The sequence below is a fragment of the Biomphalaria glabrata genome, chromosome 5 (assembly GCF_947242115.1).
Source record: "Biomphalaria glabrata chromosome 5, xgBioGlab47.1, whole genome shotgun sequence".
In the NCBI taxonomy this organism is placed as follows: domain Eukaryota; kingdom Metazoa; phylum Mollusca; class Gastropoda; family Planorbidae; genus Biomphalaria; species Biomphalaria glabrata.
The window spans coordinates 30,953,923-30,966,240 of NC_074715.1; the positions used below are offsets into that span (position 1 = coordinate 30,953,923).

Genomic DNA, 12,318 nt, shown 5'->3' on the forward strand with positions numbered 1-12,318 from the left:
GAGAGGCCAAAGGGTTTTGTGTTTCCACCCTCCAATAAGAAACTAAAGGACAACAAGTTTTCAATTTCTACCAGACGCTGGGCATCATTAATAAAGTGCAGTGAATGGCAGATTTGGCCTTTGAAGAGCAGCAGTATAATACACTATAGATAGCTCAAAATATGCATTTATTTAGCTCACATCGCTCCCCTCAGCCTAGACCTCCTAGCTGTATGCAAGGACGGGGTTTCTACTGTTTTTCCACTATTTCCAGGAATAATTTCACTAGGCCGCAAAAAACGTCCGAAAAAATGGAGGGCCAGAATGTAAAAAAAAAAAATAAAGTTCCTCCTTCAGACCTTGTGATCTATAATCTATAGGGCAGATGATGTGAAGGTCAGAATGTAATGAAGATTAATTACGTGTATATATACACACACACACACACACACACACACACACACACACACACACACACACACACACACACACACACACACACACACACACACACACACACACACACACACACACACACACACACACACACACACACACACACACACACACACACACACACACACACACACACACACACACACACACACACACACACACACACACACACACACACACACACACACACACACACACACACACACACACACACACACACACACACACACACACACACACACACACACACACACACACACACACACACACACACACACACACACACACACACACACACACACACACACACACACACACACACACACACACACACACACACACACACACACACACACACACACACACACACACACACACACACACACACACACACACAAAAAAAATAAAGTTCCTCCTTCAGACCTTGTGATCTATAATCTATAGGGCAGATGATGTGAAGGTCAGAATGTAATGAAGATTAATTACGTGTGTACACACACACACACACACACACACACACACACACACACACACACACACACACACACACATACATACATACATACATACATACATACATATATATATATATATATATATATATATATATATATATATATATATATATATATATATATATATATATATATATATATATATATATGAAAAAAATTCACCCCTCAAAACCCTCCCCGAAAATATGTTCAGTTATTTAAATAATACTGAAATATAAAGCATTAATTCAAGTTCATTTAGGAAACCAAATATTTTAAGAGCATTTTTTGTTTTGTTTTTTAAAGAAAGAAGGTATGGACCATAATATTTTGACCACTAAAAAAAAAAAAGTTTCTTCATCCGACGGAAGACGAGATTTTAAGTTCCTTTTCTCTCCGCGTGTGTCTGGAGCAAGTAGCTGGCTCACCGCTGTTCAGAGAAATATTTCCTACTTTGAATAAGTCGGCCAGAATAAAGCTAAAATGGTAAATATTTTGATACTAGAAAAGTCTAGGTATAGATTTAGTTTTATTCTTGACTCTAGAATGATGACGATTATCATTTTTAGATATATTACTAATTTAGTAATTACTATCATTCTGAGCTCGACATGATTAGTAAAGTCAAGTAAAGCATGGTTGTCGGACACGCTAAGCCATTCTCCGGCCATTTTTAAGTTTCAAAATTCATAACTCCGTAATGGTCTAACCTATGAATAAACTGATGGTGTCAATGAATTTGTCATCCTTTTGTCTATAAAAATATAGCTATTTTCAACTATTTTGTAATGTATCACTACGCATAGTTAAAATTAGATCTGATGTGAAGAGGGGTAGGTTGGGATTTCTGATGCGTAAATGTTTTCGTCATGATTTTTGTCTCTGTAAAAGTTGTTGGCCGGTTTGGAGATTTATCGGACACTTCAAAGGAAATAGATGTCTTCTATATATTAAACATGTTATTATTAAGACATTTCATCCTTAATTTTATTATTCTGTACATTAGCGCAACGACACAAGCCATATTATCACTTTTCCCACGCTCCACGCTTTTATTCTTGGCTTTTAACTGACGTCACATCACAGCCACTACTTTGGGCCTAGCCTAGTTGGTCATGCTAGGGTAGGTACTTCGATAAACTGACCTAGATCCATTTTTTTTTCTCCCAAAAAATGGCTGAAAAGTGTGTCAGCACATTTTACCCTTTTTTTAGGGGTGGTCATTTCCATCAAAGTTTTAGCATATTGTATTTGATTTGAGGACTAATTATGATTACTTTTTGTAAACATAAGATATCGGAGATCATTTTTATTTGCTTTTGAAGCCAATCTGTTAAATGGTTACAACAATCTCACTAATTCTATTGAATTTAGCATGTTAATATATATATGTGTGCTAAGTTTGAACTTTGTAGCTTGGCGCACTCTTTAGATATTAATTTTCAAAGTTGATGGTTAAAATCTATTTTTAGTAACAACCAACACTGTGATTTACTGGAAATGGTCAATTTCTGTCTATCACGAGCTTTTTTTAGAAGCACACATAGGAATTTTTCATTTAGATTAACTTTTATAGTGTTTGAATGCTAGATTATGGAGAGGGAATGTGTCTTTATTATAATGACTTTGTAATCTGCAAATTTTAAAGTAAAAGTTTAATTACTTTAAAAAATAATATTAAATATTACAATTTTTTTTTCATATCTTTAGCTCAGCGAACTAATAATTAATTTTTTTTTCTGTTGTTGTTTTTTTCTATTAATATACATGTAAATTAATAGTTAATAAATGAGTACATTATATTTTTAAAATGATGAGCTATTATTGCACAAAAATTCAAGTAAAAAATCTTTTAATAACTTCTAAAAAAATCGCAAGGTTTCTTTTTTATTTTATTGTCCGAAGCAAGAAATTTTTCATTTACAATCTAATTTTTAAAGCATTTAAATTAAGGCTCTACAAAAAGGTTAAAACTGTTTTTTTATGAAGTTTATGAAACTTATAGTCTTTAAATTTTAGGAAATATTTTTCTGCGCAGTGCTATTTTCATTTATAATTTATAAGAATTATCTATCTGATGCATATAAATAGCTATTTAAATACAGTAGAATTTTAATTAAACAAAATAAAACACAATACAGATCTCTGCTTTGTTTTATTTGTGACTTTTGGGCTCATATGATGACAAAGTTTTATTTTTTGTCGAAGGCTTTTTTATATATTAACTTTTTTTCAAAGATTTTATTGCTTGGTCTTATTTTTTAAATTTATTTTAACAGAATACTGGTTAATGTAAAAGAGTGTGAAGTTTCAACTCCATATCTTTAAGACTTTTTATAATACAGTTAATTTAAGTTCAACTGTCAGTTGTTTCGGTCACAGATTTTTTTTTTTATTTACAAAGGCTAAAGAAGGCTCATTTTTGGCCACTAAAAATTTAATAACTTCCCTCACAATTAACTCAGCAATATAAAATTGGTATCATTGGAAAGCATTTCTCAAGTTCTAACTAAATAGGTTCCATTGCATTGTGATCATTTTGAAATTTTTATCGAAGTACCTAGCTAGGGGAAAAAATCGCCTCTGTTGGGGGGGAGAAGAGGAGTATTCTCTCTAGTCTACCTACGGGGCACTTTTTTTTCCCCGTAGCACAGCTCCACTAGCGCAGTGCGTGCCTGTCTCACCTTAGCCTTTTTGGTACCAGTCAGATAATTACTAGTCTCCTGCTCTCTCTCTCACTCACCTGCTTTTTTTTTTTTAGAGCGTGTAATGGTATGCTTAAGAGACGTGGAAAAAAGGGAGGGGGGGGGGGAGACTTCATGTAGTATACTCTTTTGATTTTGACAATCTCTTAGGTCTTAGAATGTTGATGTTTCACACAATGGCCATTTAGCGCACCTGGTCGATCAATAATTGTAGGCTTGAATGATATTGCTGTTATGACTTTTTTTTTTTCAGCTGCCCATTGATGCCAATTTATTATTGTATACAGATGTGCACTTAAGTGCTATAACATTTGTACATATTTGTTGCATATTAAATGGTTTAAAATAAATGGTTATACATTTTGCATACACCACATTAACTTTTTTTTTATAAATATGTTATGAATTTTTTTTTGTGAAACATGTAACAAACACACACAAGAACACATACATAACTTAAATATAAATTTTGTACTATATTATTTTAAGTAACAACAAAATTATTCTTGTAAATGTTTAAAAAAAAAACAATAACAATTTGTTTATTTCCCCATATTTACTGTGTCAAGTTATTTCCCTTTGATGAATAGCGTCATATGACGATATGTTTTCTTATTCAGAAAAGGTAAAACTTGTGGGCCACCCCCTATTTACATGTTTAAGTGGGAAAGGAGAGTCTGGGTTGTACATGTCGGAAGTGTGACAAAATAGTCCATGCTCAATATTTATGCGAAAGTTGGGTAGTAAACATTCAAATAAAGAAGATTTAATAATAATACATCGAGGTGGCCGATATGCGAGACAAAACCCGGGTGTCAGATAACCATCCTTTACTCTAATATTATAAATATAGAGTCTAGTCTAGTAAATCATTCGTGAAGATTAGTGACATTTTTTATTAGACTTACTTGACTTAGTCATTAGTATCATTGACTAGTCAGTCTAGTGACGTCTTTGTCTAGATCTATGTTACACTATCTGACTATCATGTGACTGTATGATTATTAAAAAGTCAGTCAAACTGTCACAAGCGCATTCAAACTTAATGACAGTTGACTCAAAACTGCATCTCTTAATTGACTCAAAAAGAGTGAAATGATGACAGCTGAATCAGTCTCGAGTAAGCTGATTTGTAAGCCTTCCCTGGCTGTGGCCTCACATAACTTGCCTACTAGCCTAGGCTAGGCTTTTGACACTTTGAGCTTTGACACTCATGTTAAATCTAGATTATTCTAGATCTAGATTTAACTTATTAAGTTTGTTAACTCATTTACTGCGGTGTTGTTGTTTTTTAAAAAAAAAATGCTACTAAAAAAAAAAATGTTCCAAACATTTCTAAAACAAAAATTTATTATTGAAGTACCAATGATGCTATAGTAACATATTTGGTATCAAAGTAAAGGTAAATGAATGGAGAATGTGAAAATGTAAACATCTTTCTATTTAAATATAAGATACAAATTATAATCTAAATAATATTACACTCAGAAAAAAAATGGATGCCAACTTTAGAACTTTTGAGACCTAAAGTTAGATTTTGTTCTTTGTATTACTGTTGAAACAGCATATTTAGACTATTTACAGCATTTTCAAAAAGAAATGTGATAAAACAGTCAATAAAAGATGATGAATCATTGATTATATTATTATTTTTACCTGGTTTTTTAGTCAGAAAAAAAGTGAAAATTATTGCGCTTTTCATTACTACCAATAACAATAGATACAAGTACTAAATCTATCAACCAAATGCACTCAAATATTATGTACATTTGAATCAATGGGATATAGATCTAGATTTGTCTTCTTTTTATTTGCCTAGAATATCTTTCATTCTAATACTAGACCAGTGCAAGACATAGGCTAGCGACAGATCAAAGCCTAAATCTCTAACTAGATGAAGGACAATAAAAATCCTAATTCATTTTACCTAAGATTTAGACATCTAATAGATCATTATTACTGTTACTTTGTGATAAATTATGGATTTAGAATAGTTTTATATTTTACTTTTATGTAGTAGTAAACCTTTTGGAGTGCAACTTGAACCAGTATAGTGATGGTGATGTTTTTTTACCAAAAAGCAATACTAAAAAAAATTGCTAGAAAATATACCAAGAAAAGGCCCAGCATGGTGGATGAATATTGGATTTAGATCTGCCATTTATGTTGTTTTCATTTATCTTAGGCTTAGATCTATAGGAATCTACAAAGGTGTAAAGATAAAAGCATAGATCTAGTCAACCTTGATCTACATTCAAGACCTAGCCCTAGTCTAAGGCTAAGGCCTAAGCATATAAGGCAATACTAGATCTAAATCTAAATGCTAATAATGTCCAAGTCTGCTTCATCCTATGCCAAATCTTTCAAGATCTTCATTATTACAATTCATAGAAGTATAAATTTTTTATAAAGTAAAAATAGTTCCACTGTTGTTAGTTAAAAATTTTAATTTAAAAATGCAACGAAACAAAGGTAGGGTAAGAACATCTATGGGATAGACGTTCCGTGCGTTTAGGGGCAGACAGACCGTGTATGGGATAGACGCTCCGCACTCATTGAGTTAAGGCAACTTTGAACTTAAATTCTTAAGATTATGGCATTATGCTTAGTTATAGTTATGGCTTAAATTTAGATCTGTCAGGTTCTTATTATTGCTTGGCTCGCTAGTGGTTATGTAAAAGAACAATTAATACTCAATATACTTCAGCTCCAGCTATCCATGAATAACAAACACTTAAATATCAAATAAAGCACACAATTATATCACTCAAGAAATAATACAAAACACCAGTCCAGTAAGTGACCGTCCAACCTTCCTGGACTGGGAGCAAGACCTCACTGCCTAACACACTCTCTTGCACATTCAACAAAGATTAAATCCTTCTTTACATGTGCAAAACTTTACACATTCTTAACCTGGGAGTGTATAAACAAGGGGATATAGATCTAACTATCAAACCAAAATATCAGTTACATATTCACTCTCGCCATACCTCCCTCTGACAAGATCTATCATCTGGATATTTATTTTGTCTTGTCTTACATTCAACATTGTCACTGTGAATTTATATCACCATTGTAAGATACACTAAAATTAATATTCCTGTGATTTTTGTTTTAACATTATATGTAATAGTATTTTAAATAACAAAAATATGTTCATGACTATCCCCGTTTCCCAGCAATAATTTGATCTAATTCTAATGTCCTAATAACAAAATGACTAAAAATTTATAGTTAAATACTAGTACTCAATCAACATAATTGTTTCTATGGCTAAATTTATTAATAAACTTAAATAAACAACTAAAGAATAATTTATTTGACACATTTTTATAACCAGTGGGGACAAGAGGATTGGCTGGGCTTAGTCATGTTACAAACTATTCACATCTATTGGCATCATCAATGATGTGAAAGATTTGATTGAACCAAAATATGTGGTTATTTTCAATTAAAATCCACTGCAATTGTCAATACTGGAGAAAAAAAGAACTATAATATAGAATTGGCTATAGATGAGCTATAAAACTGTTTGAAATTTGATTTATAATCTTTTTTTCTGCGATACTGGATGGCCTATCTAGGACTAAATTCTAAATGTAGATTATTATAACTCTAGATACCTAGATAAATTTCTAGACATATAACCAAAATTACATGACTTGCGTATTTAACTTTAGGCTAAGATTTGAATGTGCTGCATTAGGCATCCAGGGGTGCTAAATTTACAAGACAAGAAAGCCTAGAAATCCTGATTTCAAGGGGTTCCAATTTTTGTTCCCAGGTTTGCCCACTACTATTTTATTTTGCAATCCAGGTTTCTAGTAGATTGAATCTAGATTTTGGTATACATTTCAAATTTTTCCGTTATTCTTATTGCTAGTTCCGATCACACAAGCCTCCATTTTGAACCTAAATCAACCAGTTTCATATCTCACAACCTGCGACACTTTCACAGTACATGCACTTTATTCCCTTTAAGCATGATTTATTAGAATGAACCACATTCTTCATGGAAGTCACCTAGATATAGAATTTTAGATCTAAAATAGTTCTGATTTAGACTGTAAATGTCTTGTGAAGTCTAGACCTACTCGTGTACCTAGGAAATAAATAATTTCACAAATGCATTCACAGTTGACTCTTTTAAGAACTGAGACAGAATTTTGTTCCTTTCATGTTTTATATTAGATTTTGGATTATAATATTGATCTGGAGGTAGAATCCAGATCTAGATTTAAGACGGATTAGATCTAGATCTACAATAGATAAAATGACTTCAACTAGGTTTTAAAGTCTGTGTGGTACTGGTGATATTTGCACGTTTCATTTTTTTCCTACAAATTTTTGTTTCATTATTTCTTTTAATGTTCATCTTAGGCACAGTCTTAGTCTAAGTTGAAAGTTTTTCTAATTTCATTATTTGTTACAGACTTCAACAAACTACACTAAAGATAGTGCTTTGAAAACTTCTGGTGAAGAAGCTCCCATACACAGAATTCGCATCACTCTGACAAGTAGAGTTGTTAAAAGTTTGGAAAAAGGTTTGTATTTTTTTTTTTACAAATGTGTATATTTGTCTGATTCACATTATTTCTCCCACTTCCCAATCTCTGATCAAGTTGAAACTTTGCACAATTATTAATTGTTTCTAAGAAAATATGGATGAATTTTTAAAACTGTAACCATTAGTCAATTAAATAGTGGCAATTATCTAATTTTGTTTGATATTGAAAAGGGAGATATTTGAGATATGTGATTATAAATGTGTTCTTCCCTTTAGATAAGCTTGGTTTATGACTATAATTATATATGACTACCCTGATAGAATAGAGGATATAAATCAATTTACATAATTATTCGAGAAGTTGTGCATAATAAAAAGCAGTGGGCACAGATAGTTATCTCAGTTGTCATAAAAATTGGTATTGGTTACAATAATAGCACTTTGAAGCTTGTATTCGGTTGCTGTGCCAGTGATGCAAAACAAATTATCACATCAGTATTAAATTTCATTGTAGAGTTCTGTGAAACAAATTTTTCTGGACAGGTAGATGTTTTTTCTTTTCAAAGAACGAAACCATGCAAATGTTTAAATGCTCAATGCTAGTGATTTATAATTGCTTTCTCCTTCTTTACTAGTATGTGCTGATCTTATCAAGGGAGCCAAAGAGAAGAATCTGAAAGTAAAGGGCCCAGTGCGCATGCCAACCAAAGTACTGCGTATCACTACTCGTAAGACTCCTTGTGGTGAGGGTTCAAAGACCTGGGACAGATACCAAATGAGAATTCACAAACGTATCATTGATTTGCACAGTCCATCTGAAATTGTCAAGCAAATTGTATCCTTTTATAACTTAATATAGTATTTTAACTTTTTAAAACTGGGAAACAAAATGTTTATGAAGGTACCAGTATGCAAAAAAGCAATTTATCATCAGGTGATTTTTTTTTTTTTTTTTTTTGCTTTGCACATTTATGATTCTTAACTGATGCCACAGACTTCCATTTCTATTGAACCTGGTGTGGAAGTTGAAGTCACCATTGCAGATGCTGCATAAATTGTTCTAAATAAAAGTTGTATTGTTAATGTTATTTGTTCTTTTACTTTTGTCCTTTGTTTTAAATCAATTTGTTTTGAAATGTATGCATATCCCAATCAATGAAACATGGGTATGCTATGAGTTAAGAAAAGGCTCCAGAGGCTTATGTACTGTGTTAATTAATAATAAAAGTACGACCATATTTGAACATAAAGTGCTGTTGATTATGGTTTTATCAAGATTGATTAAACTTTTCTTTCTACGCATGATATACATAGACCTGTTGTCTTCAAAGGGGGGGGGGCAGTTCTCCCCTGAATGAGACAAAACAATTGAGTACATTTACTTAGATCTTAATAAAGGTTTTGCTGCTCATTTTCCATAATTCATATAGCAACGTTGACTGCACTTAAAATTTTGTGCTCAACAATAAGCAGAACAATGTTATCGAATAATTCTAATTATCCTTTAAGTGCTGCAGCTACTAGGTGTTTCAAGTAATTCTTGTGTTAACAGCTTTAGTACCGGTACACAAAATATATGAATCTTGTTAAAACGTCCCTTGATGACCACCTTGCATATGTATGTACCCGATATATATATATACAATACTAACATATTGTAATTGTTAAACAATAATATTGGATGGCTGCCTGGTCGTGCGGTTTGCACGCTGGATTGTCGTTCAGATTTATCGATGGTCCCGGGTTCAAACCCTGCCCGCTCCCATCCCCCGTCGTCCTGCGGGAGGTTTGGACTAGGAAGTAATTATCTTCAACTCTGAAGGAACATCCGAAACATGTAAAACATTTTACAAACAAATAAAGTATCAGATCAGTTGTGTGGAGAGGGGGAAACTGATGTGTGGGCGACATCGTTCCGACCACAGCTAATGCACAGGCATTCATTTCCAAAAGACACTATTGCATGATAATGTTTTTGTATAAATGTAATGGTGTTAACATTTTTTTAAGAACTATGAACCAAATACTAAGCATTGGTCAGAGAAAGACACTATTCCACGATCAATTTGGACACCTATCTTCTAGAACAGGGGTGGGCAAATTGCGGCCCGCCGTCACCTACATAAATCAGGTGCGCCCACAGTATATACATATAAAAATGCAAATGTATTAAAAATAATATCTATATAAACTATTGAAACTGTCTCATTATAAAAAAAATGTCAAGTAAACGAAGATTATGCTTATTGGTTATACACTCAATTCAAGACACAATCTCTGATCAGTATTTATTCAATGCTATGAAGAACTGTGTTGAATGTTGGGTATGCTTGGAACAATATGGTTAATAACTGATGCAGCTCGATCTTTGACTGAGTAAAAATATCCCAACCATAAACTCTAAACAGGAAAGTTTGCACGAAGCTGCATAAAATTTCAACATATTAGTAATCAACATAACATAGTAATTAGACTTAGTAGAGTTAGGGGTGTTAACCACAGGTAGTTCCGATTTAGAAACAAAACAATCCAATGTATCCGCTATCTTAGCATGGGTAAGGCAAACGAGAACAATATAAAATCTCACGGATGAAATTGTTATGTTTGACTTGAAGGACATTGACTGTGACCTTGTTACCAATATTTCTAGACAGATTTCATGTGTTTTATAATTGCAATGGGCCCTTTTGCATAGGTGAAACTGTCAAGTAGGAAATGTAAATGCGTTTTAAATCTTTTCAAACAAGGCTTTCCCATTTCTACAAGCAAGCAAAAGAAAATAATTTGTGTCATTTTCCTTTGGTGAAAGGTGAAACTATTTCTAGTGAAATGATTAAAAGTACAACACTTATTTAGATTCCTTAATTTTGCAATTTATAAAAGCAAATTTAAAGACGCCAAGAACCAGTTTTCAATACCATCAGTTCACCATTTAGCGCAGAGGCTGATTCAGCCTCAGAGGACATGACTCTTAGAAGAAGCTCCAGTCAGTACTTCCACGGGAGACTTATGGGTGCCAGAAGCTGTACACACTTTTTTAAAAATGTGCTGCTGTTCACACAATTTGTGTACACATCTTTTTCTCAGTTCTCATTTTACACGTTCAAGCGTTCAGATCAGTAATCCTATATCTGAGATGAACCACGCAGTGGTCTCCATATCAGACAGTTCTCCGAATAGTTTTGGTTCTATAGGAGGGCTTTGGGGCCAGAGTCTTGTTCGGATCGCTTGATTTAGTTTGCACAATTGAAGGACATTCTCTGGTGATGCTCCACAAGGGCAAGTTTCGCTCGTTCCGTCATTTAACTACCGGAACATATATTGTCTCATTCAGTGAACAAGCTTTTTTTTGTGTGTGGAAACTAAACAAGTATAACTACTGGTCTTTAACTGACTGTAATTTGACAGCAGTCACAACGGTAATAACAAGTAAGATAGTTTCACAGTTCCAAAAGTAAAATACTGCACATTAAGTACAACTGTGTATTTGTGGGGATATTGTGATATAAATTGACGACAGCAATTTTTTAAAAATCGTAAAATTAATTTTAAAAATTGCTAACTCTTGTAATTCCTTAACGTGGAGCGTGGAAAAAAAAAGACAAAAATTTAAAAAAAACTACAGTATCCTTCTAAATAGTATATACACATGCGGCCCTCCATCCCCAAATTTTATAAAAATGCGGCCCTCGATACAAAAAGGTTGCCCACCCCTGTTTTAGAATCTAGATCTTTGTTAGGCTATAAATCTGCTCCCCAGTTGCTTGCTAAATATTAATGTACCGGGTAATTTTTTTTATTGGTTGAGATTTCTTTCTTTTTTTTTTTCTGTTCTAATGATTACATTAACATTTTTTTTTACACAATAAAGAAATCAAAATAATGTGGTGAAGACTTACAAGGACGCTGTCGTCCTAAATGAGTGTTTGACACAATTTTAAAGTATCTAATTCATTGGCTCGAATACAAGAGTTTTAGAATCTCAACTGTTTTGTTAACAGGAGAAACTCACATTTCAGACTCAGTTTAAATTTCCAGTAAAGTGAGAAATGTAAGAAGAGCTGACACATTTTAAATACAGAAAAAAGAGAAACAGGTTGTGGAGTTTGGAGAAAATTGATAATTAGCAGTTGTGTCGAAAAATTAATTCTTAAAGTATCATCTGTAAGTTCTC

The 12,318-nt window shown here is 32.9% G+C and overlaps 1 protein-coding gene across 1 annotated transcript; it reads left to right on the forward strand.

The window, feature by feature from the left end:
- Positions 1-1,258: 1,258 nt before the first annotated feature.
- On the forward strand, positions 1,259-9,227 carry LOC106075322 (40S ribosomal protein S20-like). Its single transcript, XM_056030510.1, has 4 exons — positions 1,259-1,415; positions 8,070-8,181; positions 8,780-8,979; positions 9,139-9,227. The coding sequence occupies exons 1-4, from the start codon at positions 1,413-1,415 to the stop codon at positions 9,196-9,198; spliced, it is 375 nt and encodes a 124-aa protein (XP_055886485.1). The 5' UTR covers positions 1,259-1,412; the 3' UTR covers positions 9,199-9,227.
- Positions 9,228-12,318: the final 3,091 nt, after the last annotated feature.

Coding starts and splice junctions, on each gene's coding strand:
- LOC106075322 (XM_056030510.1), top strand. Junction 8,182..8,779: donor TGTTAAAAGTTTGGAAAAAG/GTTTGTATTTTT, acceptor CTTCTTTACTAG/TATGTGCTGATCTTATCAAG. Junction 8,980..9,138: donor CTGAAATTGTCAAGCAAATT/GTATCCTTTTAT, acceptor CTGATGCCACAG/ACTTCCATTTCTATTGAACC.